The following is a 20621-nucleotide window of genomic DNA, read 5'->3' on the forward strand; positions in this document are numbered from 1 at the left end:
ATTGCTCGGAATTGCAGGGCCTGGAATTTGACGATTCAGTCGGTGAGTCTACGATACCAGTGGCTATTTTTAGAACGCCACTTACACAATTCGTTTACATATTAAATACGAAAATCAGCCATTCGTTTGCTTATTCAACTCAATCAAAATTCCTAGGAAAAATTCCTCGCTCGTATCATTTACAACGTGCGCGCGTTGGATCCGAGTCTAATCATTCAATAAATTGGCACTGTCAGTAATCTCCCCACTCCCCATTCACCCCCACATGACAACATTTTAACTAACTGCCTGACAAATACAAAACAGTATAATTTTTCAATTAGCAAATGATAAATCAAACTAACACTCAACGATCGGACGCGGGGAGCTTGTGTCAAATTGAAAATTCAAATGCAGTCTTTAGTTTATTAATTGCTTCAACCGATAGAAAGTGGGTTCTGGAAAATTGCTCGGTCCGATGAGATTCATAATTACGCATATAAGCAAGTATTTTGTTTATTTAATGCAATTAGTGACGGAGAACTTGAAGGGAGAACTTGTAATGACCTGACTATGGGATTAGTAGGAAAATTGATTTGATGTGGGGATGATGAAACGATCAACAAGGGCCAAGTATGAGCAAATATTATTGAGATAGGAACAAAATATTAACACACTGAACGCTTATAAAACTTAAGAATCTTTATTTAAATATGACATAGTTAACTGGATAAAAATTAAATGATAGGCATCTTAACAACATGAGTTTAATACCACATTTAACAAACTGAATGCAATTTAGTAGTTTTAATTCCCATTAAATTATTTGTAAATAATTAAACATAATTAAACAAGGCTAAAAATACGACTCACAGACTCACTCATTGATCAATATTCCAGCCATAAAATATCCAGACTAATTATGAAAATATATACAATATTTGCATACATCTACTTTTGCAACCGTTTGATAGAAAATTTTGCAAATAAAGGGACAATTAAAAACTAATTTATGCATAACTGTAAAGATAAATTTCAATTTGATTCTAATGGCGGTCGACAGGCTTGGATCAGGAAATAAATTGGATATTTTATGGTCCACTTCGGTTGAGTCATTAGGGCTTGTGAAACAAGCCTATAAATGTCACAGCGAATGCGGCGAGTTATTAACTCGACTTCTAGAAGACACACAAAACTCCAGCTGAGTTCACACGACGACTCGGACATGCAGCAATGAATTCACATTCAATTAACTTCTCGCCTCATTTGAATAGCAGGGCACACGTTCGGATATGCTAATTGGATATTAAATATAAATATAATCGATTCACAGGCCAAAGTCATTGCCATTTTGCCATTTGTGCTGATTAATTGTTTTGTTTTTGTTTTGATTACACACTCAAGTATGCAATTGCTACTGCTGCTGCTGCTTCTACGGCTGCCTCGTTTTCTCGCTGATCGTGAAGCATTTCCGCCAGCTTCAAACGAAAGACTTAGGTAACGAACTTCCACTAGCGAAATACTTAGGCAGCGAACTTGCGGCAGTGGCCTTCATTAGCCAGCCAAGGCTAATATGCTAATGCCGCTTGTGGGGTCCACATCCACATCCACACGGCATGGCTCCACCCAGCGTGTCCTGCTGTCAGAGCGGCCACTAAACTGGCATTTATGCGCAGCACCTGTTGCCTGCCACCGCCTGTTAGACATTAATCCGTGGCATTTAGTTACGCTTTAATAAGATTTCTGGCTCCCGGCGTGTACGTTCTTCTGCCTCTTTTTCAGCCGTCTGCCAGGGAAAGCTGGAAAGCATTCTCAGTCTTACAGTCTTTGTTTTGCTTTTCGTTATTTATTTTTGCTGGCAGTCGCGGCTGCAGACAAAGCGACGCGGCTGCAAACCACAGCGGCTTTCCATGGCTGTGGCGCCCCATTTTAACACCCGAGTATGTGTGGTTATTAAAGTGCCAAGACTTTGGCTTTATGCACGGTATAAAGTATTTTATAGCCGGGTAGCAAGGCACAATGAGTATTAAGAATTAAGTAGGTGAAGTAATAAAGGCTTTGTGATCCTGAAAAGCAGAACAATACTTGTAAGGGTACCTAAAAAACGAAACATTTATTCCTTTAAAAATTAGTAAGTATTTTCTGATTTAAAATATTTACAAAATATTTTATTTCTTAAAGATATATTTAACTTTGTGCAAATAAGCAATATATTGTACAAATTTGACCCTTAAATTTAAAAAAAAAAAACATTATTTTTAATTGCTAAGTAATTTCAAACAAATACTTTAAATATTTACAAATCAATTTTGTAATTACATTATATTTCTTTAGGCTCACTTTAATTATTTTCCTTTTTATAACAATTAGTTATGTTTTAACTCATCCATAATTAGTGCCTAAAGAGTTAGGGTATCCCTTGTTCTCCATACTGCCAATCCCATGCTCCTTCTGATCTATTGGAATTTCAGTAATGAGGAAAAGCTGTTCTCCAACGGGGGTATTAAGTTCTTCGACGGCATGCCATCATCGTCATAATCGCAATCTTCGGCATGCAAATGTGCACTGGCGAATGCCTGTGGCTTGTGGAGTATCTAACGAGTGTTGAACTAATTAAGGTCGAGCACACCAGACCCCTTTATGTGTACGGCTTCAGCACTCAGAAGAGATGTATCCCACATAGCCAGTATATTGTCAGTATGTATCGCAGCCATTAAGAAATTACACGAATTTTGATCTTCAGCAAGGCAAAAGTGCAACTGTTATATGGCCAAGAGATCGAGATCGCTGAAAGGGCAAACACTCTTGAGTTTGTACGCCCGAATACTTGACTTGGATGTGGATGTGGAAAAGGAGAAGTGGAGGGGGTGAATGACGGCTGAGACAATGCCGGATGATGATCTGCCAAGATCCAGATGCAGATCCAGATCTTCAAAAGGAGCCAGTGAGCAATTCATTCATATTTGTATTTACTTAACTCGCCGATGACGATGATGATGATGATGATGGTAAAGAAGATGACTGGCAACTTAACGAGAGATGCTGAATCTGTTGCCTTTATGCCCTCATATTTTTCCACCGATATAAAAGGCCCACAGTCTTGATGTTTTATGGGACGCCCGTTGGCCGTGTAAATGGAGTTTCGACAGCCTAATTGGAGATCAACGCAGTATAATTGTCTGGATGCCCGGCTGCTGCTGCTGCTTCTCCGGCTTCTGATGATGAAGTCGTGGCCCGAGAACAGGTGAATGAATTTGTGACAGCCGCACAAAGGCAAATGATGTATTGATAGCATCTGTTTTTGGGCGGAGAAGAAGCCGTTGAAGTTGGAGAAAAACGGCAGCCAAAGCGGCAGGACGTCCGCATTGTGAGTCAAAAAGTCTGGACTTTTATGCTGTTGCTGATGCCTTTGTTGCCATTTTGGCTGCCAGTTGTTATTATTGTGCCTTTTTGGCTTTGTGGATACCAGGCCTTTCCTTTGTGAAAGGACAAATGCAAATTGAGGGCTGTAACTTTTATTACAATTTGTTTTTTCTTTTATGATCTGCTTCAGATTAACAGAAGGGCCCTTTTCAACGGTGTTTTTGTGTTTTGTGTGTATCTTTTAGATGAATAAATGCTTGATGTATGGTTTAAAATAGGTTGGTTTTCTTGGAAAAGAATTGTTTTACTTCGTAAAATAAAAGTGCATTTTTTTAGATTTAATTGCAGCTTACTATTGATATATTGTATTCTTTAAAATATAAATTCCGTGTTTACAACCATTTTTTTAATATCATTAATATTTATTATTTAATTATTTTAGTTTGACCATTAAATGTTTAATGTTAATGTTAAATGTTTAATGTTTATGAAAAGAAATATATTATGTTCTATAAAATTGATTTTTTTTTTATTTTTCTATAATTAATATAATATACCTTGATTGCTACCAGTAGCAATAAAAAAAAAATAATATTGCAATTATAGAGACTTTGAGCGAAAAATGTACTTATATGAGAATTCCTTTTTTTTAGGGATAATTAAAATTATGAAGTTAGTAACTCACTGTATGAACATTAAGAATTTTTTTAAGGAAAGAAAAAAAGTAAAACAAAAAATCCTTCGAGCCGGATTTGAACCAGCGACCTATGGATGTCTACACTCGTACACTCGTAATGCCAATCTACAGTCCACCGCTCTACCAACTGAGCTATCGAAGGTCTATATATGGCTCGCTGCAAAACGAGTTCATAAACAATCCGAGTGAAAGACAACTTATCAGCTGAGACAAATTTAAGTGGTGTGTGGTGTGGCATTTTGATGGTGTATTCGGGGGGAAATGAGCTTTGCTTTATGCAGAGCCAGCAATGAATATCGACTGTGAGAGCCGATTGTCTTCGGATTTCTTGTTTTTTTGTTGTTTTCGTATTTTTTCGGCCAGATGAAAGGGAGGCGCCGGGTGTAAACACAGACAGTGCGTATCGGGGGCGACTATTAACGTGGCCACCTAGTAAACGCCGGCCGTGAGTCATCTCCCCGGGAAACCAAAATATATAGGCAGCATCGCCTGTGGCCTGGGCATTCGGGACTCAGACCAAGTGAATCATGCCACAGGCGCGCAGAAGACACGATCCGTCTTATCAGGCAAGTGGCCAGCGGTCCAGAGGTCCAGAAGTCCAAAGAACTTAGCCGGAGGCCTAGGAGCCCCAGAACCCAGTGTCCAGAACCCAGAACCACGACATATCACAGCGGCAGCACTCGGACAAAGTGTGTTCCCGATAAGCCACAGGGCAATTTTTGACGGCCCGAAAGGCACGGCAAGACGAGGGGAATACTTAACAAACCAATTAGGATGCCAAAAATGCGGCAAGTCATAAAAACGAAATCCGAAAACGGCCACCAGACCAATATCGTCTTATCTATATAAGTACATCAATTAGGGATGGCAGCGTGTTAAACAGAGTGGATGCTGTACTTTATATTTCAAAAATATAAAACTATGTATATGTTACATTTAAAATATTTAAAAAATTCAATAAATTTTAAAAACCTATATGGAAATGCTTGTTCTAGAAAAATCAAAATCTTTGGGCTGCCATCTCCAATATTCACGTACGATGGTTAATAAAAAAGGTTAGCCAAGAAGTGCATCAGAGGAAGCGGAGCGAAAAAACTGACAGCTTACGGATAATTACCGACGAAAACACACAGATGAGGGGAGGCTGGGATAAGGGGATGAGAGGGGCAGGTGAGGCTCTGGAAATGAGGGACAGGTGAGCGGGAAAGCGGTAGAGCGGTATGGCTAAGCGCCATGAGCGGCGACCCGTTTGTGATCCATTGAGCAAGGTTTTCGGGGCTGCGAGTGTGCGTGTGTGCGTGTGTGGATCGATTGCTCAAAACGTCTTGTTAGATAAGGAAAAATGATTCCCGCGGCGAGGGGTCAGTTGTGGCTAGGTTAGTTATTCGTAATTTGCCCAGGTATGTTACAACAAATGTTCATAATTTTTAAGAATGACTAGGAACTGACTCTCGGCTTAGTTTCTCCCTTTTTTGAATTTCTACCCAGTTTTTGCTTATCAGCGGTCTTCGATCTTGGAATCGTCGGTGAGGTCTCTTGATCTCAGTATCAATTTCCCGCTATGATTGAATGAATTTTTCCCAAACCCAATATGTGGGCGTTGTCCTATCGTTTTAAAAGATCTAGCGTGGCCCAGGAAAAATTGCCAAGTTCCTAGGAAAAACCGATCACTATTTTGGCAAGGCGTTAGACCCCTGAGTAATCTTTATCTCCATCTCCAGTCACCTTGTGTGTGGCAATTCAATGGCTCTCAGGCTTGTTTTCCGACCGCCCGATGATGAGTCATTTAATTGAGCCCAAAAAATACACTTTGCCACAGAGCATGGGATGGGGTAAATTAATTTACTCTTCCGATAAAGCCGAACAGAATCCCCGAATGACTCATCCTCAACCTTCTGGCGACGAAATTGCATCTCCCTCTTGATTTTCATTTCATTTAGTTTGGTATAGCATTTAATCGACGAAGCTATTAATAGACTAGGGTCACATCTGGATTTTAAAACTACAGTATTATCAGTAATCTACTGAAACCAGCAGCATTACTTTATATATATATATATATATATATATATATATATATTTATTATATAAAGTATAGCAAATAAATATGCACTATAAAGTTATGCCGCTGGTTTCAGTAGTATATATATATATATTAATTGTAATTATATATTCATTATTATATTATGACTAATTTTAAAATGTCATACTTTTAATTTGCAAGCGATATTCAATTAGCATAATTAATTTCTTCCTAAATAAATATTTTTCAAAAGTTTATAAATAAACATTATCAGTCTTGATTTAAAACCATTTCACACTGTTGTGTAGTTTCATTCACTTGACTTTGATTTTAACAATCAACGGAGAACAAGTTGAATTTTTGTTGACCTGAAATGTGGTATAATTAATATTTATTACCCGCCCTTATCAGCATCAAAGTTCATTCAGCTGTTTGAATAGTTTTATTCCAGATTCCAATCATTTCATTTGCCAGCAATTTGTTACGTTTCAGACAGTTCCAGAGAAGTTGATATGCATGCAGATTGTTATCATCCGTTTCGAACTGGCTCATTTAATTAACAAATTACCCATAGTGCTGCGATTTCACAGCTGGTTTTCCACCTCTCCACTGATTTTCTATGAATTTAGCTTATAATCTATAGAGTGAAGCGCTTTGGCACTCGTTTCTTATCAGCACGTTTTTGGGGTATACCTGCGACAGTTTTGTTTCTGCTTTTAATGCTGCGATAAGCGGTTTGCCATTGTTTCCGTTTTTTTGCTGAGCACTTATTGAATTAACTTTGATAAGCTGGCGAAATTTTAAATTGGCACCTGTGCTGACAACGCCTTCGATAGCTCAGTTGGTAGAGCGGTGGACTGTAGAAGTGTGCAAAATGCAACGAAAACCTTTCAGGTGTTCGAAATCAGCAGGCATCCATAGGTCGCTGGTTCAAATCCGGCTCGAAGGATTTTTTTCCTTTTGGTTTTAAGGGTTTAAGGACAATTCAATCATTATGAAAGTTTTAAAGGTTTTGGAGTAAAACTGAAAACATTTATTTCATAATATTTATAATTTGCCTTAAAATATTCGGACTGCTCACATACTTACTTTTTAGCAGTAATAACAACATACATTTCCCAAACCAAAATAATCAAAATAAACAAACTTCAATAGAAATTTTTTTAATAAATTGTTTTTCTTTTATATTTTCCATCTTTCTTTTTCCTCGTTGCTCCCGCATCATCATCCTCGTCGTCATCAAAAATATGCTTTGTTTTAAATAAATAAAATAATAAAGTTTATATGAAAAATTGCATATACAAATCGTGCTCTGCAACATCAGGCACGAATCGATATTTTCCTTTCAACTTTCATCGTGGGTTTTCTTTTTGTGGGTTTTTTGTTTTGTTTTTCTTTTTCGTTTTCTATTAATTTATCCAACATGCTGAGCTTAGGCGTTAAGTCTTAAATTTCTAAATTAATTAACGTTTACGGATTTATTCGAGCTTAGCTTAGAACGCATAACGATGTAAATATTTATTCATATATTTATAGAGCATACGTTTTGTTTATACAGTTATGTTTAGTTGAATTCGAATAAAAGTAGTTTCAAATACCCTTTTGTCGATATGTGTGTGTGCTTGTGTGTGTGCTTATGGATGAAAGTGTTTGTGTGTGTGTGTGTGCTGGTGTGTGTATTGCATATAAAGTATATAGGTATTTAGTACATATACAAGAGAGTTACAATATGCAATATCGGTTTTTTGCTACAACTAGTTATGTGTGTTTAGGTTTTGATAGTTCCTAAGTAATTTCAAGTCATTACTCGATTATACTCTCGCTAGTTAATTTACAAATGGTTTGCTATTGCTTTTTTTTTTATAAAATTATCAATAAAAAAACGGCTAGTAGAATAGTTCTTTCTCCTTTCCACAAACATGTACATACATAAGATACCAGTTTGTTAAATATATTATAGCATTTTTATACAATTTGTTCAATTGGTCGCACTTATTCTTACTTATTTTTCAGCAATAGCAGCAGCAGCGGCTCACACAGATACGAAAGTATCTAATATCTGAAGTATCTGGGGGATGGGGGCGGCTTCTCAGGGCGTTGGGAAGGGGGCGTGGCATGGCGGCTATGTACAGTGGACTCTGCTTTCACTCAAAATCACTCTGATCTGGTTGGTATTTCCCAGCCTGGCTGGCAAAACTGACAGAGGCTCCAAGGTCGGCGGTAGTTGGTGGGTGGTTGGTGGTTGTTGGTGGGTGGTACTGAGGCTCTGGGGGCGTGGCCATGGCTGCCGCTGTTTACTCCATACAATTAAAGTCTAACGATTTACACTTAAAATTCAAATATTCAGTCCATTTTGTTTGCGTTGTGTTTAAAGCATTGACGGCTTGGAACCAAACAGCATTTGATGCTCTCTCGCTCGCGATTTCCACTCGGGTGGTGCTGGTGGTGGTGGTGGTGGTGGTGATGGTGGCATTTGGGTGGCGAATCTATCGACAGCCACAGCCCACCACGGTCATCTCCTGGTAGTTCTTCAGCACCACCGTACTTTGGTCATTGAGATAGAGCATGGCCACGCTGTCCAGTTGCGTGGGCACGCAGCATGCCTTTGGCACCTTGCCGGGATTCATGTTGTTGACCAGCGTCTGCACCACCGCATGGTTCGTGGAGTTGAGATGGTCGGCCAGCGGAAAGGGGCACTTGCCGTGGCAATAGTACGCATCGTAGCCCAGCGGTGCCACAATCCAATCGTCCCAGCCCACGTCGGAGAAATCCACGTACAGCGAATGCCGTCGGCAGGTGTCATCGTGGTTTTTGCGCCTCGAAGGTCTTCGATTTGGCTGCCGCTTATTCCGCCCGCCCTTGCCACCGCCCTCCGATCCACTCACATCCCGTATGGAGCGCGCCTTGTGCCGTCCATCGTCTGTGTAGGTGAACAGCAGCGGCTGCTTGTGCTGCCACCGCTCGTGCGCCTCGTCCGCGCTGCGGCGCAGGCGTACATGATGATGCGGCGCCGGCTTCAGCGACCGTACCGTTCGCACCTCAACGAGCAGTCCATAGTTGCGCTGCGGACTGGCCAGCCACCGGTCCACGGCCGGCTGGACATCGAGGCTCACCGTGTCCGTGCTGTTCAGCCGGACCGTCTTGGTGTCCAGCAGCAGGTAGCTCGGCTCCCGCTGCCCGCGCACGCCCACCCGCGTGATGTCGTAGACGAGCACCTGGTAGCGGGTGCGGTTCGCACTGGCCAAGGACGACGTCCTGGCCACCACCTGCGCACTGAGCGCATCCCTCGTCAGCTGCAGCTCCGCCGCCTTCAGCTTCTCGTCCGCGGGAATGCTCTTCACGTCGAAGTGCAGGCGAAACCGGTGGTGGTGCGGAAACCGATCGTCGATTTTACTATCTGCAAGAAGGCAAGAGAAAAAGATATTTCCGGGTGAGTTTTGGATTAAGGCAGTGAAGATTAAATATAAGAAAAAATACATACTAAATGGCCTTAACAGTATAACAAATAAATTAAACTACTTTAAAAAATTTAAGATCACATTGGGCTAAGGAAAACAGAGGTAAAATAAGCAAAAATATCTACTAAATAGATAAAATCTTTTTATCAAAATAAATCTTCTTCTGTATAAGTTGCAAGAAAAATGTAAGAAGTACTAAATCTCTTAACCGTTCCGATATATAATATATACAATACACCTGGCTTATGAACAGGAAATAAAAAACAAATGATTTTAGTGTCTAAAGTAATTATGTTTTAAATTGGTTATGAATGCACAATTTTTAAAATCTGGAATATTCATTAAAATTTACCCTTTTTAGTAGCACAAAATGGAACAAATTGCTGCTAAAAAAAACGACTTTCAGCTGCATCCTCCTTAAATGGGATCAGCGAATTAAGCCGTTCGATCCGGTGGATCAAGTGGGGATATAAAGCGGGCTCGGATCTCCGTCCAGATGATTAGACACACCTTCGCAGAGCCTACCTGGCCTACCTGTTGCAGTAAGTAAGTAAGTACCCCCTGCTTAAATACACCCACTACCTTGCTCGAGCGGAGTGTGGAAAGTGCAGGAAAATCTGGGACAAAAAAGGTCGAAAATCGCACGTTCCAGTTGTCCAGCCGCCTTTTTACGACTGGCGCCTGTGCTAAAGACCATGGCCCACCCCGGCCTACCTTTTCGGATCTATCTTTCCTAAATATATATATATATATATATATATATATACATATATATATAGTACAGCAAGGTGCAAACTCTGCACGCTTGCCGACAAACTCTTAATTTGAATCGACGCCGCCGCTGCCGTTTTTCAAGTACCTCCGCTTCGCTCACAAAGAAAATCGAGTCGTAAATTCTTTTGAGAAGCGAGAATCAAACGCAGGGATTCGAAAACACACAGATGCGGCCTGAAAAAGACTGGCCAAAACTGAACCGTAACCAAGACAAACTCGACTCTCCAGTCGGCTTAGACACTTGGCTTTAGACACTTGGCTTGGTTTGGTTTTGTTGGTTGGCCATTTGGTTACCTGCTCTAACTGCTTTATTGTCTTCGACCCTATAATCCTGCGGAAAATAATGCGAAATACGCTTTAATAATAATTGTTATTCCTACAAATACAATATAAAAGCCATTTAGCGCATGCGCTAAACGTTCCTGGTGTAATTCCTAGGAAAGATTTCAAGGTCACCGCCGGGCTGTCAATCGCCGCAGAGCAGGTAAAAGGACACTCGTGTCCTTTTAGCTGTTCATTTTGAAAAGCCGTGGAATTTCCGCGTGATTTCACGGCGCTTGCGTGAATGATAGAGCGAAGGATATCGCAGGATCGAAGGATCGGGGCAAGCAGGTATGCAAATCGCTTAGATGAACTAGAATTTCAGGGAAAATCCGAGTAGCTCTTCATTCGCATTTTGGTAGCGGAAAGTCCGCGTTGCAATGAGTGGAAATATATATGGAAAATATAGATCGAAGCCTTTGGCCGAGTGTCGCACTGAGCAGGTGGAAAACCCAGGTATAGGAAGTAATCGCAAATGGATTTGATTATTTTTGGCTGTGATTTATGTCCCAATAAAATGGGCTAGTTACTCTATTTAAATATTTAAAATCTAGATAAACCTGTATGAAATTTATTTGATCAACATTCTTAATTCAAAATGGAAATTGGTTTCTTTCTATAATAAGGCAATATAATTCCGATGAAATGTGGCTATCAGAGAATGGCTTTCAAAGTTGGCTTTAAAACTGGACCTAATAAATATGTTACTTGTTAGTAAATATTTTTAAGAGAAAATTAGGTAAGAGTCAGCCTTTCATTTAAACATTGTTTGGTTTTTAAACATTTTTTCCAAATAACTAAAAATATGGATATAAAAGCTAAAAACTAGATGAGGGTATAAAATAATGTAAAGGGTGCATATCCCTAAAACATTGTCTATTTAAATGTGAAAAACTAGATAAGGGTATAAAATCAATATGTTTTAGAACATAATATTGCCTTTTCTTTAACTAACATTTTGGCTCAGAAAACTTGTAATTTGTTTTAGAAAGTTAATTGATTTTTTACTTTTAAAGAACTAGTAGTTTAAGAAAATAAAATAACTTTAAACAAGCCCCTTTTAATGACATTTTAAATTTTAGAATATTTAAAATTGTTATCTTTTTAATGACTTTTTTAGTTATAGAATATTTTAAATGGTTATCCTTGCAATTGCAGCTTGTTACTTAAATTGGCATTCATTAAATATTTTAAATATATTAAAAATATTGCTCAAAATCAATAAAATTGACCAAAACAATAAAAATATGTATATATAAAGTTACACTTCCGCTTCCGGCTTTCTACCAATAGTGGATATTGAATCCTAAATTTACAAATCGAAATACATTTCAGAAAAGAAAACTCACCTTTGTGTGTAAAACTTCGCACTGTGTTGGCCGACTTGGTCATCAGGCCCGGCTTGGGTATGTTGACCGAGTCGAGCTCGTGGCCCATGATCTCGGCGTAGAGGCGCTTCATCGGCTCCGGGATGATGATCTTGGATCGGTCGATCTTGGGCGGCCGCTTCATGTTGAACAGCGAGAGCAGGCTCTTCTCGATCTCGACTAGAGTGGATGGGTCGGGCTTGAGTTTGTCCTTGATCAGCGCCTCCTTGCTGTAGGTGGATGGGCCCTGTTCGGCGATAATGGCTCCGGCATTGGCCGGCACATTGATGGATGCCACCTCGCGATCGAGCACCAGTATGGGCTCACGCTCCTCCACGAAGATTGATTCAATCGAGGATGATTGATGAGATTCTGTGGATTGGCTGCTGGATGCCTTTGCCTGCTTGTGGTGGCCATTGCTGCGGTTATGATGATGGTGCTTCTTCTTGTTTTGATTGACAGCCATTTTGGGTTTGGGTTTGGATTTGGGTTTATTAACTAATTGTTTAGATTTATTTTTGGAATTTTCTAATTGGTCTGTTCTTGGTTTATGCACTTCGTTGAACTGTCGGTTCGCGTCACTTTTGCTAGATTTGTTTTTGTTTTTGTTTTTTGTTTTTCTCAGATGGCTTTTATCACTATCACTGAACGATGATAATTCGTTAAATGGATTAAATGCTTTTGCTAATGCTGTGCTGTAGGATTCGGCACTTGATACTGCTCCACCTGATCCCGATCCCGATTGTGAAGATCCTTCCAAATGAAGAGGAGCTATGGCGGCGACGAATCTCTGGGATATATCCTCGGTGCTAGCAACTCGAACGATCGTTTGAAAGGTCGCCAGCACTGCGAGGAGTAGAAGCCATGCGCGCATGGTCGCTTGCAACTCTGAAACGAGACAAAGAGGAAACCATGGGTTAAAGTCTGGTCGGCAAGGGTTATTCGTTTCGGATTCGGATTCCGATTCAGATTCGGATTCCGATTCGGAATGGATCGTATATTCCACTCAATCCGCTCTTGCACTCACACTCAGGCGGCCATGGGTGCAAGCGGGACGACTATAGGGGGTCCAACTCTTTCGTATCTGCCAGATACGTATCTTGTATCTTTATTTTTTTCTCTGTCTCTGTTTCGGTTTCTGGGCGCGCGTGTGTGTGTGTGCGTTGGACGACGTGCGCTGCGCGACTGAACGCTGCTCTTCTTCTTCGGCAGGTAAGCGACGTCGGCAGCGGAGGTAGCTGCGGCAGCGACTGCGACTGCGGCAGCGGCAGCGACGTCGCTTCCTTTTTAGCCCATTTGATGGGAAAGAGAGCAGCGCCGGCCCAAAAGTTTTATGGCCGGGTGAAAGGTTGCCACTATAAAATGGTGGCTCTCTTAGCCACCCTACTGCCACCCAACCACCCTACCAATACCCCTCTCTCTCTCTCTCTCTCACTCTCACTCAAAAGTGTTGCAATCGCAGGCGGACATTGCACCTTTTGCACTGACACACGATCTTTTGGGACCAGCTTTATCGTTTTGTGTCTACGAATAGAAATTCAATACAACCCCCCACTTTTTCGGTCTTTCGGTTATTAGAGTAGCTTCGATCGTCATATTTTCCACTTATCGCATTGGGCGCTTTGATTTACAAACAGGCGGCAAATGCTCAAAAAACCCCAAGACCTAAACTTATCTGGAAAATTTATGAAAATTATTAGAAGTATTCTATATATTTTGGTTATAGGCAATAAATATCCCAGATTTTATCTCAAGATGAGTTTGAGAAAGGTACGCATACGCACACGCACACACCTAGAACAAATTACATGTTGTTTTTCACATAAAGATTAACATCTTATCTTGTACTAAAAAACAAAAAAATAGTTTGTTATATGACAGGGCGCTTAAACGCAAAGGGATCTTTTGGTTAAATTGGATTTTCGTTTTTGAAAAGATGGCACACGCTGGGGGGTGCAGCAGAGATCTTGAGTCTGTGATAAGGCGACAAGGGGAAATTGGTGGAAATTAGTAGGGGAAAACCGGGGGAAAATCGGGGAAAGGGTGAATGAAATTGAATTTCATAAATACGTTTATGATTTGTTCATAATTTGTTGTTTGTTTTTAATATGTTCCCAGAATTCCATGGGTTGCGGTTGCGTGTGGTTTCAGTTTCAGTTTATATGTGTTCTTTACTACCTGCCGCAGATGATGGCCGGTGATCTGGGACAAACGGGGGTTTCCCCTAGACATCCGACATCGATGAATGCCAGGCGCTCTACGGGATTTCCAAGCTCACAGTCCATTCAGTGAAATACGCGCGTTCTAGATACCAGATACTACACTACTACTACTATATCCATAACTCGCACTCAGCTCAATTCAATTCAACTGGAGCTGTGAAATGTCGCAAGCGCCTGCTAAAGTTCAAATTTCAGCTTTTTGTCGCAGCACCAACGACTCCGAAATGTTTCGCAAATTGACACATTTTTGTTATTAACGATTAACGTTTGATTCCGGTTACCCAATACCAGATCGCACACACACACTCACACACTGCCCAACATACTATAATACATATGGCATGGAGTATAGTAATCTGTGTCGCACAACGTCAGCAATTAGATTGGTTAATAATAAACGCCAACGTAGTCACAAAACCCTTGGACACTCACGCACCCATCGCATACAATAGAGTCAAGGACTATATTCTGCCGGGTTATTTATGTGCCAGGATATATTGACATTTTTGTTTTGTCTTTGCCGCCACTTTTTATGTTCCCTTTTTTTTAAGATTTTAAAGGGTCTCCCATCTATAATATTAGTCGAGTATCAGAACGGTACTTTATTGTGCTGACCAACAAAGGTCATCGGAGTTCTTGGAATAAAATATCTAACCATAGCACAATACGATCATGATATACGTGGTGAAATATTTTGATTGAGCGTCGTAAAAGATCTTTTAATAACAGGTTGATTTAAGTAAAAGACCTTGTTGAATATTTCAGGTATTTTAATTACAGGTTTTAATAGTCATAAATAGACAGCAAAAACATTTAAATTGTTTAATAGATTACCATTTGGGCTTGTTAATATTTTTAAGTCTTGAAGAATTTGGATTTGAAATATTTTTAAATTTTAAACTAGGGTAAATAAGTTATTTAAGTTTTAAAGCAATATATGAAACTAAGTTATTTAATTGAAAATAGTTTTTTTTTGAGGCAATAAGACATTGCTTTTCAAAAGGCTTGGTTTAATAATATGCTTTTAAAATAAAATTGCATTATTATTTTTTAAAGGAAATATGTAAATTTATAGAATTTGAATAATATTATAATAAATGCTGTTAACTCTGTCTGCTATATTTAGATTGAAGTTCTAGTCAAATGTTTTTACAAATTATCTAATCTTTTAAATACAATTCTATTTAATACCGAGTGAAAGTGCACTTCCAACTAATTGACTTTAAACAAACTTCTCGCTATCCCCAATTGCCAAATATCCCATTACCAATTCCTATAGCAAAGTTTTGGCCAAGAACAATTCGAGTTCACTCAAATGTCGCACACCGAATGCCGCATGCCAACGACAAGGCGAACAACCCGAAAAATTCCTCGGACTGCCAAGTAATTTTCAATATCAAATGAACTTGGCTTGGCTTTTCGATATCAAATGCACGGCTGTCATTATGCAATGGTTTTGTGTGCAGTTCTCACAAGTTCAGATATTCACCTTCCCCTCTTCTCTTCTCTTCTCTTCTCTTCTTTTTTTTTTTTTTTTTTACACATTTTGACACATTTACATAAGCTTAGTGGCACTCACCTCAGTCTTATAAAGTTTCCTATGGTCGAGTGGTATGGTATGGTATGGTATGTTATGGTATTGATATTGGATCTCCGGGTGCCCGTATCGCTCAAGTCGAATATCGATGCGACATGTGTTCGGTTATTAATTCGAAAGCCGTGTGATGGATCGCCCGGAAAGCAAGCAAAATAGGAGCGACCAACTGTCTCGTACACTTTTCGTTCCACTGAATTTATGACGGGATTGGGGGATCGGGGTATTGGAATTGGAATTGGAATCGAAATCAAAATCGAAATGCGGTATGGGTATGGGAATGGGAGACGTTATCGCGGCGGGCGGCTTTCGGTTACACTTGGATATATTTGCACAATTTACAGATGTTTATGGCACTGCTGCACGGCCGTTTCGCTTTTCAAATAAATCACGCTTGTGTAAATATCTGATAGGGATGTTTCTTGTGGGCCCGCGTCGGCTACTGTTTTCTCTTCTGATTTCTGTTCTGATTTCTGTTCTGATTTCGGTTTTCCTTCGATAATTGTAGATGAAGTAGATTGAGTTCTTGTTGAAAATAGTGTTGCCGCATTCGAGGCGCACCTGGTCGGTAGATGTGGCTGCGGTCGAAATGCCGCGGCACATGACACCCTTGGATATTTGGGCTGCAATGCGGATACGGATATGCGGATGCCGATGCGGATGCGGATGTGTATGTGGATGCACCTGTCACCCGGCGGCTCCTTCGGCTGACGATTCGAAAGTAATCCACATAGTTTTCAACTGCCACAACAACACACACTTCACTGGGGCATCTCCAGTATCTCTGTTTCTCTAGCTGTATCTGTATCTGTAGCTGTATCTGTTTGTTGTACTTAATTCGTATTCACAGCTTTATTTGCGTTGGCTCTGGCTGTTCGGATTTCAGGGTTTCCCTTTACAACCCGTCAGTTGACATTCCACACACACCCAGCCGCAGAAGAAGCACACACTCGCGCACAACCTACTACTAAATGCCTCAATTTCTTTTGTTTCCGCCACGCACTTGGGGTATCTCTTTAACGCGCCGCGAATATCTGTCAGATACTTATTTGGAGGAGAATTTTCCTTGAAAGCTTTGCGTTGCGCCAAGTGATACAATTTGGCTTTCAGTTCAGTTCAGACGCAGACGCAAACGCAACCGCCGCCGCTCATTTCGCTATAGATTTAAACTCGATCAGCGCTGTTGAACGACTAACGCCTTTCTGTCTACCTCTACCTGATTCCGATACTTCAGATACTCGGCTCGGTTACAGATACAGATACATTTGCACTCGGCCGACACACAGATACACCGATACACTTCGGCACGCTGCGAGAGAGAGAGAGAGTGGGAGCGAGCGAGCGAGAGGGCGAAAAAGAGCGCCCGCCAAGACAGAGAGAGAGAGAGAGAGAGGGAGAGGAGAGGAGAACTCGAAAAGTTCGGGCTTTCGCCCCCATCTCCATTATCGTCATCATCGTCATTATCGCGATCATGATCACGCATCTCGTCTAGCGTTTCTGTCTCTGTTTCTGTTGCTCGGCTTCCCAGCCAGCGCGACGTCAAAATCTTCCTCGTTTTTCGCCGCTCTCTTGAGTGACCAATTACGTTCTCGTGCTCTGGGGTCTTGAGTGGCTCTAACCCCCCTCTCTTTCTCTCTCTGGGGAGAAACTCACTCGGCTCGAAGTTCTGAGCTTTTAGGTTTCAGATCTTCGGGATCTCAAACTCAGAGCAGTCATTTTGAAAAACACAAGGATGGTACTTAAGGTTTTCGGTTTGTGGTGAAATGTTCTCCCTATGATTTTAGAAATTTAGGAAATACTTGGTCGTAGGTCGAAATAGTTCTGAGCTTTTCTTTTTACAATCTTCGCGATCTCGATCTCCAACTAGGCATTTTGAAAATGGTAAAATGAACTCTTAAAATTTGAATAAACTAAGGAAATACTAGGCAAAACTTTTCCGATAAAATATATAGGTATATTAATTAATATAGGGTTCAAAAAATCTAAAATTCACCAAAAATACATTAACTATTAACTAATTTTCCTATTAATTAATGAAACTGTGATTTAAAGAAGAAAGTGTAAAACCAACCTTATTTAATAATAATGTTTGATATTAAGAAATTTTAAATCCTTTGACTAATTGGCCAAACAAGTTAACATTGAAGAGTTAAAAACAAAAATTCCATCAAGGCTAATGAAAAATAATCTTTTAAATCGACAAGACGGCTCTCAAGCTATTTTTTATACCGAATCCAAAGCAAACTTTAAAAATATAAAAAATGTTAAACAAACACTTTCTTTAATCAAATGTGTTTCTTTCGAATGTCAACAATATTAACGGAGTGTTTAAAACGAATGCTTTCATTTAAATCAACAATTGTTTTATGTGGACAATAGTGGTAAATTCATTATTTCGGAATCTTATTTCCAATAGAAAAATATTTTATGTTGTACGAGATTTGAATGGAATTAATTTGTTCAAAAGTTGTTTTTGACATATTTTAATCAGCGAAAATAAAGGAAACAAAAATCTAAATGAAAGCTAAGCCTTAAAATACTTATAAATTAGATGGACAATAACAGAAAAATGCTTTGTTTCAGAAATACAAATGTTGCAGGCTGAGGGGTAACTAAATACGAAAATCATCACTGTTGAAGTTTATGTGCCAGTGAATCCCCAAATATAACTTAACGAGTTTAATAAAATGATGTACAAAAGGTTTTTTCAAGTTATTATGTTGGTCTCAAAAAAAATTGAGAAAAGTAATATTTAAAGTTCTAGAAAAGAACATTCCAAGCGCACAATTTCCACCTACTTACGTTTGACACTCCCGCGAATAAAGTATCCGAATGCAATCAACCGAGTCGGAGTCGTTTTGTTCACAGCCAGCGGAGTGGAGCATTTAGCTCGCGGGGATTCTCTGGTCGAGCTGCACGAGCGCAATGAGCCAAGTACGAAACCAAACTGTCTGCGCATTCCTGGAGCTGAACTGCTCCGAAGTCTGGTGCTGGGCCCTCAGCCTCAACCTCAGGTGAGATGAGATGTGCCAGCCAGCCAGGCAGCAATGGTATGAAATAATGACGATGATCGTGATCATGATCACCGATCCACCGCACATGCCATGGATCGCATAAGATCACTGCAAGTGCGAGCGAGAGCCCCCGATTTTCTGAGTGTGTGTGTGGGTGTGTGAGTGTGTGTGTGTGTGTGTGTGTCTTTAGGTAACGAAATCCTTGGCAACAACACAAACACAAACAGAAAATGAAATCAAAAAGTCAGGAATTAGTATAATTTTATTGGTCGGAAGGCAAGAGGTAAAAAAAAGGGCAGCGTTGGCAGCCATAAGAATGACACTTGCCAGCTCTTTCGCACTCAGCCACACAGATACTCAAAACACACACACACACACACAGATACTCGGCTACTAAATGCATTTTAACTGTCTTTTGTTGTTGCACTTGTTGCTCGTTCGTTCGTTTGCTTGTTTGTTTGTTTGTTTGTGGAGATGAGTCTACGAGTCTTGTTCGAAACTCCGAAACACCCGCGCATGCGCAGCCAACGTGACTCTGCCACAAATGATTGCTGTTGCTGTTGCAGTTGCATTTGCGGCAGTTTTTGCTGCAGTTTTTACTAAACGAGCAGGTGCTGCAAACCAGCCAAGCAGACGTCGAATATTGAAGATTGGTAGGTGGAGCTGGCCCAGCAACTCACACAAAGCCAAAAGGTTTTAAGACAAGATAAAGCTGCCAGTTGGAAACCTTCTTGAAAGTTCTTTTCTCATACACTCAAAGTTAAATCGTTCTTAGAAAGATTATGAAAAACTTGTTTCTTGCTATTTCTATAATTTTTTTATTTTTTAATTTCTTATACAATTAATTGGTAATATCTCATTTTACTTTTTGTTAAGTGTAAATGGGTGATTTCACACACAGAAAATAGCTATGAAATTTTTGGAAGCGGACATTTCTTTATATGAATTGATTTAAATATATATGTTTATTTTTAAACCAAGCTTGTTTTATTTTATAAAACAATACAAAATATAAATTCGATTGCCTATTGGTTATTGCTGTCTTCAATTCAATCTATGTTCGTTGATAGTTTCATGTATGTTCTGATTGAGACAATACAGAACATTAAATCTACTAATGCTTAGTTATCACAATGCTTTCACAACTAATGTTTGGAAAATGTATTTAAAATAAGTCCCTTAGGATATCCTTTTGTGTGATTGCCGACAATGAAGCTTAGCTGATGCGTATTTCCTATACAGATCCAGATCCCGTTCAAGTCCGTTGGCGTCGTCTGGGCGAAACACTGACCAAATGGAGCGTTTGCCAGACACTGTGGCTTTCGGTGACATCCAGACACACTCGATTCCCGATCCACACATGGACAACCAACTGGCGCCAAGGCTGCTTAAGTAGCCTTTGTTCCTGTCCAGTTCTTCACTTCTTCACTTGTCGCCGTCTGTCCGGCACTCGTGCTTGCCTACTTACAGCGAGAATCGAATTTCCCGGCTATTTCTCCGGTTCCCAAAAACCGGAAGATAATGCACTGGGGAAAATATTGTTGTAAGCTTGGTTTTGTCTTAAATTTTTATTATTTTGCCTACGAATAATAGCTACTGACATTGGTTGCTCTGAGAACAAACTATAAGGCAAGATAGATAAATTAGTAAAACCAACTGGAAAATTTTCAAATAAATAAAAAGCACTCTAATAATTACTATTAATTCGATTTGCACCGATTAAGTAAACAAAGCATTAAAGGAATTGGCATTTAATTAGAAATAGTTTTAAGTAAACATTTTTTGTAATTCGTATATTTTATATTTAAT

The 20621-nt window shown here is 39.9% G+C and overlaps 1 protein-coding gene and 2 non-coding genes across 6 annotated transcripts in view; 1 reads left to right on the forward strand and 2 right to left on the reverse strand.

The window, feature by feature from the left end:
- Nucleotides 1–4079: 4079 nt before the first annotated feature.
- On the reverse strand, nt 4080–4181 carry Trnay-gua (transfer RNA tyrosine (anticodon GUA)). The gene is made up of 2 exons: nt 4145–4181; nt 4080–4115 (listed from the first exon to the last, which is right to left on the reverse strand). It is a non-coding gene; the product is annotated as a tRNA-Tyr (tRNA).
- A 2707-nt stretch (nt 4182–6888) lies between these two features.
- On the forward strand, nt 6889–7011 carry Trnay-gua (transfer RNA tyrosine (anticodon GUA)). Its single transcript has 2 exons — nt 6889–6925; nt 6976–7011. It is a non-coding gene; the product is annotated as a tRNA-Tyr (tRNA).
- A 210-nt stretch (nt 7012–7221) lies between these two features.
- Nucleotides 7222–20621, reverse strand: part of LOC128262807 (protein decapentaplegic) — a 43283-nt gene continuing 29883 nt past the window's right edge. Inside the window, exons 1-3 of one of the 4 annotated variants that reach the window (XM_052997331.1) lie at nt 18601–18823; nt 11965–12870; nt 7222–9459 (exon numbers count right to left, since the gene is read on the reverse strand). In XM_052997331.1, coding sequence (XP_052853291.1) covers nt 8549–9459; nt 11965–12870; nt 18601–18757 — 1974 coding nt within the window. In that variant the 5' untranslated portion in view covers nt 18758–18823 and the 3' untranslated portion in view covers nt 7222–8548. Of the gene's footprint in view, nt 9460–11964; nt 12871–13009; nt 13230–15783; nt 17003–18600; nt 18824–20621 lie in introns of those variants that run through there. The other 3 variants (XM_052997333.1, XM_052997332.1, XM_052997334.1) reach the window with 3 other exon arrangements.

This window comes from Drosophila gunungcola, unplaced genomic scaffold, assembly GCF_025200985.1.
Source record: "Drosophila gunungcola strain Sukarami unplaced genomic scaffold, Dgunungcola_SK_2 000001F, whole genome shotgun sequence".
Taxonomy (NCBI): Eukaryota; Metazoa; Arthropoda; class Insecta; order Diptera; family Drosophilidae; genus Drosophila; species Drosophila gunungcola.